Below are 17889 nucleotides of genomic sequence, written 5' to 3'. Positions count from 1 at the left end.
TGCCAGAACGGATTTCCTGCCTATATAATACCCTCGGTAAAATGCCAAATTGGATATAATACCATATGTCATTGGTTTTGGGGGAAAAAAGTCATTATCGCCTGGTAATAATGTCAGTGGCACTGGCAGCATGCTGTGTACATACCTTAATTGGTTAACTGACATGACTCAAATTAATTGACCAAACGCATTTAAGTAGTCTTGCAATCCCAGATAGGATAACACATGTGCCAATACACTTCCTGCTACCGACAACAACAAGTCACCTGCAACCCCTAGACGCTTGGATTATCCAGTCCTTCAAGGTAGATCTTTCCGTGCACATGCAACATTAACAGAGCGAGTGCCATTCCACGTATATGTTCTAAACTCTTTCTTAACATCTTTCATCAACAATCACCAAAACAATAATTATCAACATCGTCATAAAACTTACAGGAAGAATATGTTTGTTTCACAAACTAAACCAGATAGGCCTGTGACCTTTAAGTACCAAATAAAGATTGATCGATTGAAACTAAATTGTTTGTGTCGGAACATATGAAGGTCTACATGTGATTTATAGCTCTGTGTTTATGGTCACCTTTTACATCATTGAACCCCTTGAGGGTGAGTATATGAATTGGCCACGTATGCTGTAAGGGGCCACTGATAGGAACGAGTGGTCTGGTTCGCTGACTTAGACTACGATTGTCATCAAAACTCTTTTGCTCCTGATGTTATTCACTTGATTGTCTTGTGAAGACTGGATTTTTTACAGACTCCGCTGGAATATTGCTGAAATATTGAAGGGCGGGTTTAAACAACAATCAAACTAACATTGTTGGAGGATAATTTATGTGACACAAAAACGTCTATAGATATAGATAAATATTATTTTGCATACGAAAGGAGACTCCTCTGCTCCTGACACTTTTGGGCCCGTGAGCCTCTTGGATATTCTTAGTAAGCGTTTAACATCAGGGGCTTTTTTTAAAACAGCATATTAGGCTGCAGCTCTTAACAAATTATTCGAATGTCAGTTAGGGTTTAGAAAAGAATATTTGACTAATGACATTTGTTAATGCTATCGTTCGATGTTATCTTTCAGGTAAAGAGAATACATTTTATGTGGCATTTATCGATTTTCAATTTTTCTATGCTACTCATTATCATCATCCTTGGTAGCTCTTCTACAAACATGGTTTGACTACTACAGTCAAAATACAGGAACGTAAAGTCTAATGTTCGATCAAACAGCAGTGTCTGGTTCTTTTGATTGTCTCATAGGGGTAAGGCAAGGGTGTATGGTTTGTCCGTTTCTGTTTCAGTTAATCCTGTTCCGAATAATGGTATTATGATGGACAAGGGGGGAGTAAGTTAGCGGATACTTTTATCATGGTTTGTACTTTGAGGTCAAAAGCTTTGAATACTACTGCAATTCAGGCAAGATAGGTGCTCATGGTCTTGTTGAGCAGTGCACTTTAACTTCAAATTATTTCATGTAATAATGACACCGATTCTTTTATACGGGGCAGGAATGGTGACATAGAACCATTAGAAATAGTTCACTTGTATGAACATAAGACGGTTATAACTGCAAAGTTATCAAATTGAAATGATAGTGTGTTAGGCGATTGGGGTAGATATTCTATTCAGTTGCTTGCTGTTTTGAAATGGGTAGTGGCAGTGTCTTTTGTATAATGAACAAGGTCAGACACGGTAGACATACTAAGGAACACATTGTCTCGTTTTCGGTTTAGCTCATAGAACGTTGAGATCGAATTTTTCGGTATATTAACAGTACTGAATAAAACGTATGATATCATATCATATCACAGATACAGAACGAACACATACATGCATACAGTAAATAAATAAGTGATATCCGTGCAGAGTGAATAAATATCGGGGCGATTGAAGACGTTCCACGAAGAGAAAACAGATCTGAGACACAGAACATTGGTTGTCGTTTCGTTCCGGTCAGTGTTCGGGCTTGTGACGATTCTACAGTCCAGGAGACGTTCTGTCCCTTCGTCTTCCAATGCAGCTAAATATGGCTGAAAAATATTTATCAAATACATTTAAGATGTAACGCACTGATTAACATGTCAACGAGAGTTTGCTGGGGCCTGCTTGTACACGAAACAGAAGGAGATATACATTACAAGACATTATTCTCTCAGTAACCCTATACGACACTCAAAGAAAATTATGATTCAATGATGGATAATTAACGTGGTGAGCATACATATATAGTAAAAATAAGAGCGTCACACGACTCGGACACGGAAGTTGTTTGATCAAGGTTACATCCAAGGCCTCAGTACAACTTTCAAAAAGGTTTTGTGGTATACATGTGGCGTAATTTAAATTCACTTTCGATTGTGCAATTCGTCGATTATATTATAGTTTCCGATTTTTTCAGGTGAACAATTGACTAGTCTTTGTAGGTTGTTCATCCGTATATATTTTGACATCCTTTTAGTCTGTGTATATGCTTTGCGAGCTGTCATCACTATTATGAAAGTAAATCATAAACACTTGCTTCATAAGGGACCGTTCATAATTTATTGCTAGGGAGGGTGATGATGATTTTTATGGACAAGCATGTGATTGTACAATGTGAATGACCCCCCCCCCTAAAATTTGTGTACAAGATAAGTGACACCCCCTGCATGCCATGTACAAAATCAATGACCCCTCCCTTCCCATAATTTCTAAGCACAATTTTAAACATTGCAACAAAATTGCTGACCCTCTAGTACGTGTGTACAAAATTGATGACCCCCTAGCTCCCCAGAACAAAGTGGGTGACCCCTTAAAATCATCATCACCACCCCGCCCCGCCCCCACCCCCTAGCCATAAATTATGAACGATCCCTAATATAGTCGAAATTGTGCAATCGATTGTGGTTTTAAAGAACATTACTTATGAACATGTCATATATCAATGGTGAATATCGACACTGAAACAGATATTACTGTGTTAAACGACGGTTACTATTTATGCTTCTTACCATATATGACGGGGTTAATGCAAGGGTTTGCTGCCTCAAGGAAGGTTAAAGCTGTGAAGACTATTGCTGACTGAGATCTGTGTTACGTAACAGAAACACGATATTAATATGACTCATTAAAAATCATTATTGGCAGAACACTACATACATATCTTTAAAATGATTTTGCAAAAACTAAAAAAACTCATAAAAAATCATATTCCTTATCGTATATAATCAAATGTCAAGCCATGACCATATCTATCGCTAAACGTTCAAACATGAACCGATTTTAGTATTTGAAGAGTCAACCTTCAGACAAAGGTTTGTCTTCACCATGCCGGTGGTCGTGGCTTTCACCACATTGAACAACGACTAAGACCTGCCATACTTCGGGATTTCCTCCTTCTATGAGGTTGTGTGTCTCTGGCACAGTAACATGTTACTGAACGTATTTACATTGGTTTTGAAATTCGCATCATTCACTTGTAATGTATGACATGGTATCTCGAAATACAGTGCCACGATGTTTCCAGATTTAAAACCCATCCTTTCACGAATAAAAATATTTCCGCTTACACAACCACATTACATTCTGTAATACAAGTTACTTTGACCGTTAGTACATGTTTGTTTACAGAACGCTCTTCCCAGCGTTTCTACTGGAATTGTAACTTTTAAAAATTGTAATACATATATATACAACAAATCTGCACGATATAGTTTTTCTTTATATGTTTTGGGGTTTTTGGGGGGTTTTTTTTATTTTATTTATTTTATTTATTTATGAACATCGACCTACGGAATCGGGATACAATCACATGGTACCCGTTTCCATTCGTCACGTCTTACGACAAGGACGGTTTGCTACAGGTAAATTCTGACCCAAGTCTGCATTGGCCGGTATTTCTTATAACTGATAAATGATACTTATCCAACTAACAGGAAGTGATCTTCAAATAATATAATGTTTTTATTTTATTTTTAACACAACACAAAGAGACATTACAGCTATATGGCGGTGGTCTGTAAATAATCGAGCTTGGACCAGACAATATAGTGCCTGATATCATGAGCAATTATCTCCTGGATTGGGATACGATAACTTGATACCTGATGGCCAGACTACCCGAACCCGTTCGTCCTACGACAAGAAGGGGCGGTGGGTAGCCTAGTGGTTAAAGCGTTCGCTCGTCACGTCGAAGACCCGGGTTCGATTCCCAACATGTGTACAATTCGTGAAGCCCATTTCTAGTGTCCCCCGCCGTGATATCGCTGGAAAATTGCTAAAAGCGGCGTAAAGCCATACTCACTCACTCACTCACTTGCGACAAGCACGGGTTGCTATAGATCAGTTCACTAAAGTATCTTTAATGGTCAGTCTTTCTTGTAAATCATATACATCTAAGTAACAGGAAGTGATCTTCTAATTGTATCCAGATAAACAAATCGTCACATTACCCAGATATCTGCAATGCAAAGAATGGAGCACAGCAGAGGAAGAATACGACGTCTGAAAAATATATTAATTTATTCATTAGATGCTCGTGCACTAACAATACATAAACTATATGTAAAATAATCCAGACTTTTGTGTGTTCTTTTAATATATATAAATCGCTGTATATTAAAACATGTCTGTAATTATAGTCTTAAACTGGCCATGGTTAAAATTGCAATACTGTTCAAAACGGCATAACATCCAACTCACTCACTCTTTCACTCTTTAAACGCAACACACAAAGAGATGCCAGAAATCTTTGTTTTTGCATAATCTGTGTCAACCTCATTACCAACACTTTCAAAAGTGGAAGTGTCTTCGGTTATGTTCAAAGCGACCTTTAATTTTAGTTTGTTCTGACCATACTTACTGGTTTACGTATTCCAACTGAAAAACACAGCAAGTGGCCTGGACCCGAGAAACAGTTATATTCGTCAGTTTGTTTCAAGTGTACTCGTTACAAGCATACAAATTGTCATGTCAAGGACAGTTAATGCATACCGTAAGCCAAAACTATTCCAATATCTCTGCCAATGAACTGAAGGTCTGTGGAGGAGTCATCGTCACGTGTCATCTTCCCAAAGCTGAGTGTTCCTTTAGAAAGAACAATAGTAACTCATTGTAAATTCTAGATACTCAACAGTGTTGCACTTATATGTGTAAAAACATGACTTCACACCTTCGCAAACGACGTATCGAGATATCAGGGATTATTTATGCATTGAATTTTATAATCGACCAATCTAAAATTGTGCAATATCACGAAAGAGCGAAATATAAGCATTTTGACTATCATCGTAAGATCATATAGACCATAACAACACTGTATTAAACGTTGACAAACACTGAGACAATTCATTGTGTATGCACACATATATGTTTTAAAACAGCTTAAATGTATTCTATTAGTTTTACCTTTTCTACAGCACCACACAAACAATGATGGAAGACCAAAAAGCAACATCATCAGAAATGGAAGTAGGAAATAACACGCCGTGTGCAACAATGGCAGTAACTGAAAACCTTCTACAGCGCAGAAATAGGCCTCGTTATTGTATCCCAAGCTCATCAGACGGTAGAAGTAGAACTGAAATGAGATGCAGATGTAGAGTAACGGAGCATTTCTCCTCATATGCCCATATTGACTTCTGTTACTGATCATGGTCGCTTGTATGGTGATCTACCTTCAGTTGTTGGCGATCTTAAGACCATTTTATATTGTATTGTTCTGTAGAATTATTGTTTTATGATTGCATGCTAGTTTTAAGTTTACATCTGTGATAATCTTGATATTTTACTGTCCTTCGTGGACAGGTATTTATATTGCATGAGTTTATTTTTTACTCATAGTCACGATATGGCTGAAATACTGCCGATTTGACTTTAACTTTTCACTCACTCACTCACTCACTCTGTTACATATATTCAAAATATTTAGAGGCACTAACCAACAGTACTGTGTTTGTATGTGTGACAGAATCAGCTAAACTTGCAAACAAAGCAAATCCTGAGTCAAAAGGGTCGCTTCTCACACTGAAAGTACAGTTTCGATTCCCCTTTGAGGAAGAATTCCTGTTCTTCCTGTACGTAAATTTGAGGGCTAGCTAATAGTACTGTTTATGTATTTGTGAAACATTTGAACATTAAAATTAATCAAAGCTTTTTGCTGTAAAAACAGGTTAAAATAAAAGCATAAAAGTATGTTGCTTGGTGTTGCAAACACTCAAAGGGTATGCTCATCACACTGAAAGTACATTTTCGATTTCCATTTGGAATACAAAGTAAAATTCCTATTCTTCCCCTACCTCGGGATGATATGGCTTATATACCACATATTTTATAACCTTATTCTCAACATGTGCTTACCTTAACGCCACTGATGATGAAGGTAGCTGCAAAGGACAACAACAGGAAGACGATACGCAACGCCTTGATGGAGCGACTGCAGGTGATGGTGAAAAGATTATCGATATTGAATCCAGCCAGGATAAGATGGGACATTGTATTTCCAAACATCTGGAGACCTGAAAATATTTTACATCCGTAATATCCGCCTCTCCATACAACGGTTGCAAAAAGCCCGATGCTGACACCGCTACTGATGCACAAGCCCAGCAAATCAGCAACACAAATGGCAAGGAGGTAGAAATGCATCCTGCTGCCTGTCTTCCATGATTTGTAGAGAGACCTGATCATCCATATGTTGGTACAGACTCCAATGTACAGTAGAACGCTGTTCACCACAATTTCCGTCGTGTATGGTGCTGTCTGTATAATACTGTCGTAATCATAATCGTATATGTAGTTACTTGAGTTGGCAGACTCCATATCCATGTTTAAGCACGAGACGAATCTCCTTCACGTAGTCCTTACACGTTCAGGTCCTCTGGTGTGGAATGTGTTCAACAAACTGGATGACTAACAAATACACGAGGTAATTATAGATCATTATGGTCAGCAGGACATTCATGTCAAACGTCCATTTGTAATCATGCTAGCCTTGGCATAAATTGCAACGTGAAAGGTCGACATCGATGGTTTTGCATGCATCTCAATGTTAGAATTGTATAGTTTGATTGAGTGAGTGAGTTTAGTACAACGCTTCCTAAAACTTCCGTGTCTGTTTAATGTGATGCAGAGCTCATACGCTTATCACTTTGCTGAAATCCAGATCTCGAAGCGTTTGCTGACCAGACCATGGTGATGGTATTTTGAAGGGGTGAATGAGCTATCTGTGCTTCTTGCATGGATTGTACGAAATGTGTGTGTACGATGGTGTGTAAGAAATCATGAGAGCAACATTTCTTGTAAACAGTTCGAATTAAAACAGACTCCGCTCAGAGGCAGTTTTGCATTTATGCCGAGCAGTAGTCCCACTTGCAGCTCATGACTCTTCACAAGAAAACGTGTTCATCAGTTGTTCATTCAGAGCTACACTATTAAATAAATACCTCCACGGAGCTTCCAAGAAATGTTATATAAGAGTTGTTGATAAAATTTCAATTTTGAGGCAAAGGTGTTTGCTTTAATTCCCCATTTTTACATTTTCCATACGTAATTTGCCTTTTGCATTTGTTTGTGGATCTACATGCCTATAATAGAGACGTTACGCTTCAATGGACACTACACAAAATAGAGTGTGTCCCTCGGTTCGACTAAATGGTAAACATGTACAATGACAGTTACTGTTTGTACAAGTTAACAGGCGATAAAATAGCACTTTGCTAATCAGACGCAATCTCTCCTGTACGACCAGGCACAAGACCATCACACTCAGTAAGGTTCATGCACACGTGTATTGATCAGACCATTGAACATATTTTATTTACTTATGGTTTTGGCTATGCATGGGTCAGTCAGGATATTGGTAATGTCAAGTATGTTATGTTTCTTTTAAACAAAGACTGACCGATATTTTAAAGCAATCCTGGTATTCTTCCATTGAAAATTCACATAAAATTGTTTATTATTGTCAGTATAAGACTCTGTTAGATGTAGAAAAATACTTAAATTGTAATATTTATTTAAATTTGAGATCTGCCCTTTCAAAATTTAGATGCGGAAACTTTAATCTAGCAATAGAGACTGGGAGATATGAAAATATTGCTTCTAATGAAAGATTTTGTTTATTTTGTAAATCCAAAGGTATTAATATTGTTGAAGTTGAGTGGCATATTTTGTATATTTGTGAATGTTTCTCTGATATTCGAGGGAAATATATTGGGAAATATTTAAGTTAGCCGCCGACGATAAACAACTTTATCCATATTATGCAATCTGCAAATGTCGATATGATTAAGAATGTTTCTTTATTCTTATATAATGTACAAATTAGAATGAAGAGCAGAACATTTTTATAAATCATTGTGTACCATTCATGTGATGTGTGATCACGCATTTGACGGTATTATGGGCCAGTGGCCTTTTACTGAATAAAACTGTCTGTCTGTCTGTCTGTCTGTATTGATCAGACCATTGAAAACGTGCGTGCGTGTAAAAAGAAAAATCTTCATAAAGCTGTTTGGCAGCTAACGCAGAGTACAAAAGGCAGTCTGCAATGCAAACAGGAGCACTCGTCTCTCTATCCATCAATGTTAAACGCAAACACATGACAAACAAGTCAGAATGTTTATTGGCAACACAGCCCTTCCTTAATTCATGTGTTTATATGTATATTTTGTATTTACCGCCATATCAGCGTAACAGTAATCACGGAGGATCTGCTTCAACAAGGTGACTATGTTCCGACTTGCCCGTTAGCGCCCACACGTTCACTGACCCATTTTAATGAAATGGTCTGGAGAAAGTGTGGCAATTCACTTTTGTCTCCGCGAATGGTCACGAACAAAAAAATAATGGTATATCTTGTTGTATGCTGCTCTAACATTATTCCACCAGCTTTGTGCTGCTGTCTTCACAATAGTCTACTTTCAAGAACAATACAGCAAAGTATTTGATTCGTGCCTACCAAAACACTAAAACTTTGATTACATGCACTTCTGTTAATCCATACAAAAACACCATATTTGCTGTACTTTAAACTACTTGCACCTGAATAGTACTGAATAAAACGTACGGTATGATATCATACAATCAGAATAAAACACATATATGTATACATTAAATGGATAGGTGATGTCCATGCGGAATAAATATATATCGGTGTGAAAGAAGAAGGTCCATGAAGTGAAAAGAGATCTGAGACACAGAGCATCAGTTGTCATTTTGTTCCGGTCTTTGTTTAGGATTGTGACGATTCTTCAGTCCAGGAGGAGTTCTGTCTCTTCGTCTTCTAATGCAGCTAAATATGGCTGAAAAGACAAAGTATTTATCAAACACATTTAGAATGTAACTCATTAGGAGTTTGCTCTGATCTACTTGTACCCGAAACAGAAAGAGATTTTTACATTACAAGATATTATTATCTCAGTAATCCTGCACGACTCCCAAAGAAAACTATTGAGCCTTTGGGCGTTGGATAATTAATGTAGTGAGCATAGATAGTAGTAACTGTAACGATTAGTAACGATTCTGACTCAGACGTTGTTCGTTCAAGGTTACACCCAAGGCCTCAGTACAGCTTTCATAAGTTTTTGTGGTACGTTAACATCACTATTTTGAAAGTTCTACATAATCAGAAAAGTCATGTGTAATAATACAGTTGAAAATAGTGCAATTTCGGTTTTAGAGGACATGAATTGTGGATATGGAAATAGTTTTGTTGCTTTTAGGTGTTGTTGTTGTGCAACTGAATCTTGATATATTTAAAATGCATATATCCCAATGGTGAATATGGACACTGAAACAGATATTACTGTGTTAATGAAAGATTACTACTTAAGCTTCTTACCATATATGATCGGGTTAAGACAAGGATTTGCGGCCTCCAAGAAGGTTAAAGCTGTGTAGACGATTACTGACGGCCATCTGTGGTGCGTAACACAAACCAGACATTAATATGATTTCCAATTTTTTGTATAGTTTTTAATGATTTTACACCAAACAAAATACCAAAATTCTGAACAATCAATTCATATTTCTTATTGTATATGATCATATGTAAAGCCGTGACTATATCGAACGCTATCTTCTTCTAACATGAACTGACTTTAGTATTCAAGGGTTCAGTTAAATGCTCAACTCACTAACTCGAGGGTGTGTGACTGTGGCACAGTAGCATGTGTAGGAACGTTTTTACATTGGTTTTGAAATTCGCATCATTCACTTGTAATACATAGTGCCACGATATTTCCAGATTTAAAACCTCATACTTTCTCTTTATATATGAATACTTTCCCTGACATCTCTGAAACGGCCGAGTCGAATAATAATATTTCCGCTTACCCGGATCTTCTTTGGCCAGTATTGCTTATAAATGAGATATTATAGATATTTTCCAAATGATATATTTTTTCTTATAATATTTCTAACACCACACAAAGAAACATTACAGCTATATGACGGGGGTCTGTAATAATCGAGCCTGGACCAAAGAATCTAGTGATGGAAATGATGAGCATCGATCAACGTTAGTGGCATTAGGTAGCATGATACCTGATGGTCTGACTACCCGAAACCGTTCGCCACGTCTTATGACAAGCATGGGTTACTAAAGATCAGTTCGTTTTGTAGTATATAGAAAAACAAAACGTCACATTACCCACAGATCCAAAATACAACGAAGGGAGCACAACAGAAGAGGAACACAACGTCTGAAAAATATATTTGTGTATTCATTAGATTCTTGTGCACCAACACTATATAAACTATGTGTAATATAATCCGGTCCCGTTGCGCGTACTTTCAATATATCTGAATCTATCTATATTAAAACATGTTTGTATTTATATTCTTAAACGAGCCGTAGTAAAACTGCAATACTCAAGTATAATAATTGGTTTAACAGGCCCATTATACAGTTACATAAGTCATATCACGAAAGTGGAAATCTGGAGCGCCATAACACTGTACAAGGTCAATAAACATACACTTAATGGGTTGTACAAGTTTTGTTAAGGTAAGTGTTACGTTGTTTGAATGCAAGAAACAAAAACGTCGCTAAACGATTTAAAATACCTGAATCATGTGATGTGCAGAGTAATACAAGTTTATCATAAGAAGGATGAGTACAATAGAACTCAGGCAAAGTTGTATGTCTGAGATTATAGTAAAAAGGACATTCCAAGCACATGTGATATTCTGTCTCAAGTACAGGTATAACACAAAATGGACATATTCTAGAATTTCTTGTCAGACCAGATTTTCTTCAAGACTCTATCATTAACTGATGGCCCGAACACCGAAATATACTCAGAGCCTTACGATAAGCTGGTACATCCAGACAAGTTAAATACACCTCTCTCTCAAAAGAAAGTTTCATGACAAAATATGAATTCTGTTTAGGATAAGAATGAATACGTGTAAACCAAGTTTGTGTATCTATATCAATACATCTATTTCTAAAGGTTCCTATAAAAGATGAAAGGTCAAAGTCTAGTCGGTTTTTCCATACATATCCAAAACCACAATTGTCTAATAGCTGTTTTACTTGTAACGCCAAACAAGGTATTTCAATTTCTGCTAGTCTATATTGGTAAAGATAAGCATTTGATCAGATTATATCGTCATTCTGTTGAATCAACCGTTCCCAAAAACTGATAATTCTTACAAATTGATTTACTTTCAGTGAATAACGGCCTAATTCACCACGAGCTAAAATATTTGGAACTCCTTTTGGAAGATGCAATATTTCCTTTAATACTGTTCACACTCACTGACTCCTTCACTCATTAAAGTCAAATACACAAAGCGATACCAGGAATCTTTGTGTTTTGCGTAGTCTGTGTCAGTCTCATTACCAACACTTTCACAAGTGGAAATACCTTTATATTGAAATCAAGGGGATCATTAATTGTGTTTTAACCTTACATTTTGGTACACGCATTTCGACTAAAATATACTGTAAGTGGGCTGGATCCGAGTAACATTTATATCCATCAGTTCGTTTCAAGCGTACCCGTTACAAGCATGCAAATAGTCCTATCAAGGACAGTTCATGCATACCGTAAGCCAAAACTATTCCAATATCTCTGCCAATGAACTGAAGGTCTGTGGAGGAGTCATCGTCACGTGTCATCATCTCAAAGCTGAGTGTTCCTTAAGAAAGAACAACACCAGTACATTGTAAATTCTAAATACTCAACAATGTCGTACTCACATGTGTCACAAATATTGCTTTTAACTTGACGTCACACCTTCGTAAACGACATATCGATATATCATGGATTTTCTACCCACTGAATTATATAATCTACCAATTCTCTATTAAACATTGGCAAAAACTGAGAAAATGCATTTGGTATGCACACATATATGTACTTCAAAAAGGCTAAAATATACTTCCATTAAAGTTACCTTTTCTACAGCACCACACAAACAATGATGGGAGACCAAACAGAAACATCATCAGAAATGGAGGTAGGAAATACACCGCCATTTCCACCCCTGGCAGTACATTTAAACATTCTACAGCGCAGAAATAGGCCTCGTTATTGTATCCAGTGGTCATCAGACGGAAGAAGTAGAACTGAAATGAGATTCAGATGCAGAACGTCCGAACATAACTCATATTGTCTTCTGTTACTGATAGCCAAATATTTAAAGGCACTAGCAAACAACACTGTCTTCTGCAAATGCAGAAAAGCAAATCCTGGTCGAAAGAGTCGCTTCTCACACTGAAAGTACAGTTCCGATTCCCCTTAGAGGGATAAGATCTAAGTCTTGTTGTTCCTGTAATTAGAGAGGACTAGCCAGTAGTACCGTTTGGATATTTGTGAAACAATTATTCGTTCGAAGCCATCAAACATTTTCGCTGTAACTCTGTTTAAAATAACAACAGATATGCTTGTTCCTATTGCCAAATGCCCAAAAGCTGCGCTCATTACATTGAAAATGCATTTTCGATTCCCATTTGAGAAAATTCCAATTCTTATGGCTTATATACAGTATATTTCATAACCTTATTCTCAACATGTGCATACCTTAAGGCCACTGATAATGGAGGCAGTTACAAAGGACAACAGCAGGAAGACGATACGCAACGCCTTGATGGAGCGACGGCAGGTGATGGTGAAAAGATTATCAATATTGAATCCAGCCAGAATGAGATGGGACATAGTACCTCCAAACAACTTGATACCTGCAAATATTTTACATCCGTAATATCCGCCTTTCCAGAAAACGGTTGCATAAAGCCCGATGCGGACACCGCTGCGGATGCACAAGCCCAGCAAATCAGCAACACAAATGACAAGGAGGTAAAAATGCATCCTGCTGCCTGTCTTCCATGATTTGTAGAGAGACCTGATCATCCATATGTTGGTACAGACTCCAATGTATAGTAGAACACTGTCTACTACGAATTCCGTTGTATATGGTACTGTGTCTGCCATAATGTCGAAATGATAATCGGTTGTGTAGTCACTTGAGTTGAAATATTCCAAGACGGATCTACTTCACGTTTAGATCCCCTGGTGTAGAATGTGTTCAGCAAACTGGATGACTAACAAATACACGAGGTAATTGTAGATCATTAAGGTCGGCAGGATACTCGTGTCAAACGTATAATTTTAGCCATGCTGATAATTACTTATAGCTTGGCATTAGATTGGCACGGATAAAGTGCAACGTGAAAGGTCGTCAGTGTTGGTTTTGCATGCATGTTAAAATTGTATAATTTGATTGAGTGGGTTCCTTGAACTTCAGTTCAATGTGATGCAGAGCTCTTGTGTTGATCACCTTGCTGAAAAACGAAGCACTCGAAACGTTTCTTGACCACACCTAGAGACACAGCCGGATTTGAAACCCAGAATGAAGCTTTTGGTATCCTCTAGGAGCAAATAAGCTATCAATGCTCCTTGCATGGCTTGTAGTGAAATCGTTGTAGTGATATTATTGTCAATGACAACACTCCTATCAGTGTTAAGCCCACCCGGGCTTGCTTTCTTCTGTGGAGTATGAAGAAAGGAACTATGATTTGGAAATAGACATTGTTTTTAGAGAGACGTAATACCACGTGGCGAGGAGGTGTTTTTACGATAACAGAAAGCTAGACATGCAGCAATAAGCCAGAAATATGAGAAGCACACACACACACACACTGTTTACAAAAGGACTAGCACACTTCCACATTAGACAACAGTTAAGTTAGAACCTATCCCGGAACAATCCCCTGCCAAACCGTTACATACAGAAGCATGTGCAGCTCAAAGCCAACGTCCTAATACTCTCTAACACTATGATGTCATGAATGACATAAGGGCGGTGGGGTATCCTAGTGGTTAAAGCGTTCGCTCGTCACGACGAAGACCCGGGTTCGATTCCCCACGTGGGTACAATGTGTTAAGCCCATTTCTGGTGTCCCCCGCCGTGATATTGCTGGAATATTGCTAAAAGCGGCGTAAAACTAAAACTCACTCACTCATGAATGAATGAATGTTATAACGTGAGAGCAACATTTCTAATAAACAGTTCCAATTAAAACAGAGGCAGTTTTGCATTTTGCCGAACAATATTCCCACAGATCATGACTCTTTATCTCCATGCTTCACAACTTTTGATGTTCAATCACACGCGCGCCTTGCACGGGGATTTCAAAGAGTTTTATATAAAACGTGTTGTTCATTCAGAGTTACACTATTAAATACATACCTTTATGAAGCTTTCAAGATATCGTCGCCTGAGAACCAGAGCGTTCTATCTCACCAAAACTTGGTTTCGAGATACGGAGTCCCAAAGATTGAAGTGTATGTAAAATGAATATTTGCAAAGGAAACTGTTTGAAACTTTGCATGTAGGTGCATGTTGTAATTCTGAAACTGGAGAACCATGTTTTAATTATTCAAAAATTAGATTTAACCTATAAATAGCAAAAAAGTGTTTGAAAATGTACGTGTACATCTTTATATTTTGAATTTCCTTACTTGAAAAAAACATGAATAAGACAAATGGTAAAGAAAATACCTTGATTTTCAAAACAACACTTTGAGTAATGCTATTTTTCTGATTTCCATGCATGAGTGCATAGGCTTGAAACCAACATGTAATTTTGCTATTTCAAACCAAAAGTATGCTGGTCATTTATATTTTATGGTGATTTCCTTTAAACATATGGGGATATATAAGAACTCGGAGGGAACATTTGGCAAACGTCAAACAATTATGAACAAGAACTGGTACAGGAAAGTTAAAATATTGATATTGAGAATCAAACTTACATTGTGATGTATAATTCAGACTGGATGTTCTGATTATCATCTTATGGATTAATTGGATGAAGCCATGTGTTCATTATAAGAGCATATCCCTAATAAAGTCTACGAATCAACATCAAACAATCTCTTAAAAGTTTCAAAACTTGGAACAGGTATAAAGTACATTGCCTTAGAGAACTAGAACAATGAACTCACTAAACACATCAGCCAAAGATTGATGTCCTTAACATGGATCACTGTTGTATTGTTTAAGGAAAGACAATCAGTTTTGTGGAATCAAAAACAAACAATCTCTTAAACAACTTCAAAACTTGGAACAGTTTTAAAATACTTTACCATTGAGTTACAAGATGAACTCGCTAAACATATCAGACACATATATATTGATGTTCCTAAACCATGAACATCAAACATGTTCTTAAATGAGTTTATCTTATGAGATCAAGCCACTCATAAAAAGTCTATCTGTTGGGGTCATGAATTTTAACATAGATCTAAAGTCTGCAGCTTTCTCCTTGGACAGTTCATGTTTTGTGGAACAAGGTTTGACTGTCGGCCAAGTTTCAGCACAAGCTCCTCTAGGTGGAGACGACATCCTCCTCATATCCTGTTCTCGAGGACGCACTGAGACACGATTGAGTTCAGCATTCACCTCAAACGATGTACGATATGTCACCCCTAAAAGATCATTGGTGTTATAGATCATGTGTTTGACCTTAGGGAAAGGGATGTCCTTACAGTTTAGAGTTCTTGCTGCATATCTTTTGAAATGATGCTTTTGCCTCTGAATTATCACAACTGGATTCCGCATTACACGTTTAAAGCTCTTGATTACTCCAAGAAGACTGAAAACGTCAGTATTACTGAGTTGTTTTTCAAGGTGACTGTGAATGTTATCAACTTCTTGAATGCTTGAGTGGCCTGGTTCTGGTCCCTCATTCTAAATTCCTCACACCTATCACGTATATCTTTTTTTAGGGGTATGGATGTCCAAATTGAATTCTGTGTTGAATATTAGGCGATACATGTGTTCTTTGACAGGATTCTGTTTTTCCTGTTCACACTTTTCTAGATAGAGACGGTACATTTGTGTTAATAAGAGATCTTTATCCAAGAACAGTTTCTTGTTGGATTGCCTGCAGTAATGAAATTCCATTGTGGGAAGCGATTTTATATGGTTTCTGACAAAGTCTTTGGTATCAGAATTGATTCTTTTGTCAGCTTTCCTCGTTGATCATCAGATAAAGGATTTGCCGTTTCAAAGATGTGTTTCGTCTCAAAATAGTAAGACATTCGCCTCTGGGATACTTGCAAGGTGGTGAGGTAGAACTCCTTACAAACACGTATATTTTTGTAATTGATGTAGAAATAGTATTCATATCAATACGATCTTCTATTCTCCTCTTTTTCGTTTTTTTCTTACACCTTTCCGCAGTTTTATTATAGAAATGACTTTTTGGGTCATCGGAAAAAGACTGCCTTCTCTTCTGTGCTAATTTTCTGGGCACATTTGAATTTGCATTTTCCATTACAGGCTTTTGTTGTTTTTTGTTTGCGTTTCAGAATTTGTAATCCACGAGTGGAGACATATCATCCGCCTGATCGTCTGAGGATTTTCCTTTGTTGTTTTTTTTCCATGATGCTGGTTGTCTCTTACGTTTTCGGGAACTTGAGGGCTCAATCAACTTGAACCAGGATATTTAGAATCGATTATGATCTGCGGAATTTGATTCATTTATGTGTGAATTTGAAATTTCAACAATTTGAGAAACGTGAATTTCTGTTGTTTGGATTGATGGATTACATGTATTCGTAGTCTGATCAGAAGACACTGCATTGCCATCATTGCCCATATTAATAACCGGTTGTACCTCATAAACATTATCATTATCAGCAGAATCATCATCTTCATTTTCTGTTACGCTAGAACTTGATCCAGTTCAAGAATTTGACTCAGTTTTCTATTCTGTATTGGCAATCAAGAAATTCCTGTTCAATATAGTAATTAAGTCCGCTTCATTGAAGGAATTGTCCAGACTCAGGCTAAAAAAATGTCAGGGAACAGTAATAAGCAATGCTTAAAAATTCAATGCAGTTATCCAAATTGAATTTGACTCCAAATGCTTCCAAATTGAAACAACTCCTTGTCTTTTGAAATATTTCTGTCAAGGTCTTCGGACTCACATGAGTGAAGCTCACATTTAGATATTCCAGTTTTTCACATGCTTTGATGATTATAAAACTGTCATCACATAGATATTTGCAGTGTTCAACGAACAGTTCAAGGTTGGGCAAACTAACAAGAAATCCAAGAGTAGAAACGTTCATCTCTCTTATGTTTGTCAGCTTGAAGAAATCCTGTTATGAAAATATAATCAGTGACGGACACTGGTCCTTCAACTTCCGTAAAAGATATCTGTAAACACCAAAAGCAATGGGACCAGGGCAGTAGACTATGCAGCTGTTTAAATGTCAATTTGAGGCCATAGAATTCTGTGTCTTTCCTAATCTTTGGTGAATTCAGGATAAGGTGATGCAGATATTGGCACGCTCTGCACACATTCAATAGTAGTTCCTTCAAAGGTACTTAGCTTAGAATGTCTATGATGATTTCCTCAGGTAACCTTGTTAACATTTC

General features: G+C 37.2%; 2 protein-coding genes across 2 annotated transcripts; both read right to left on the bottom strand.

The window, feature by feature from the left end:
• Positions 1-1972: 1972 nt before the first annotated feature.
• On the bottom strand, positions 1973-6887 carry LOC124265576 (adipokinetic hormone/corazonin-related peptide receptor variant I-like). The gene is made up of 6 exons (XM_046700363.1): positions 6346-6887; positions 5395-5566; positions 4981-5073; positions 4440-4491; positions 3000-3076; positions 1973-2039 (listed from the first exon to the last, which is right to left on the bottom strand). Exons 1-6 carry the CDS (start codon positions 6811-6813, stop codon positions 1987-1989), a joined length of 915 nt encoding a protein of 304 aa, XP_046556319.1. The 5' UTR covers positions 6814-6887; the 3' UTR covers positions 1973-1986.
• A 1706-nt stretch (positions 6888-8593) lies between these two features.
• On the bottom strand, positions 8594-13521 carry LOC124265577 (adipokinetic hormone/corazonin-related peptide receptor variant I-like). The gene is made up of 6 exons (XM_046700364.1): positions 13020-13521; positions 12394-12565; positions 12043-12135; positions 10640-10691; positions 9830-9906; positions 8594-9290 (listed from the first exon to the last, which is right to left on the bottom strand). The coding sequence occupies exons 1-6, from the start codon at positions 13428-13430 to the stop codon at positions 9193-9195; spliced, it is 903 nt and encodes a 300-aa protein (XP_046556320.1). The 5' UTR covers positions 13431-13521; the 3' UTR covers positions 8594-9192.
• Between the last annotated feature and the right edge of the window lie 4368 nt (positions 13522-17889).

The sequence above is a fragment of the Haliotis rubra genome, unplaced genomic scaffold (assembly GCF_003918875.1).
Source record: "Haliotis rubra isolate DU_JTF1 unplaced genomic scaffold, ASM391887v1 Scf985, whole genome shotgun sequence".
In the NCBI taxonomy this organism is placed as follows: domain Eukaryota; kingdom Metazoa; phylum Mollusca; class Gastropoda; order Lepetellida; family Haliotidae; genus Haliotis; species Haliotis rubra.
Note: the sequence above shows the minus strand (reverse complement) of the source record. Positions and strands in the feature narration are given on the sequence as shown.

Excerpts from the sequence above, each read along its gene's own strand:
- LOC124265576 (XM_046700363.1), bottom strand. The coding sequence starts at position 6,813 with ATGGATATGGAGTCTGCCAACTCAAGTAACTACATATACGATTATGAT. Across the intron at positions 5,567-6,345 it reads TCATCATCAGTGGCGTTAAG|TTCTACTTCTACCGTCTGAT; the intron begins GTAAGCACATGT and ends ATCTCATTTCAG. Across the intron at positions 2,040-2,999 it reads CATTAACCCCGTCATATATG|CCATATTTAGCTGCATTGGA; the intron begins GTAAGAAGCATA and ends AATATTTTTCAG.
- LOC124265577 (XM_046700364.1), bottom strand. The coding sequence starts at position 13,430 with ATGGCAGACACAGTACCATATACAACGGAATTCGTAGTAGACAGTGTT. Across the intron at positions 10,692-12,042 it reads TGGAATAGTTTTGGCTTACG|ACGTTGTGTTCCTCTTCTGT; the intron begins GTATGCATGAAC and ends TATATTTTTCAG. Across the intron at positions 9,291-9,829 it reads TCTTAACCCGATCATATATG|CCATATTTAGCTGCATTAGA; the intron begins GTAAGAAGCTTA and ends TTGTCTTTTCAG.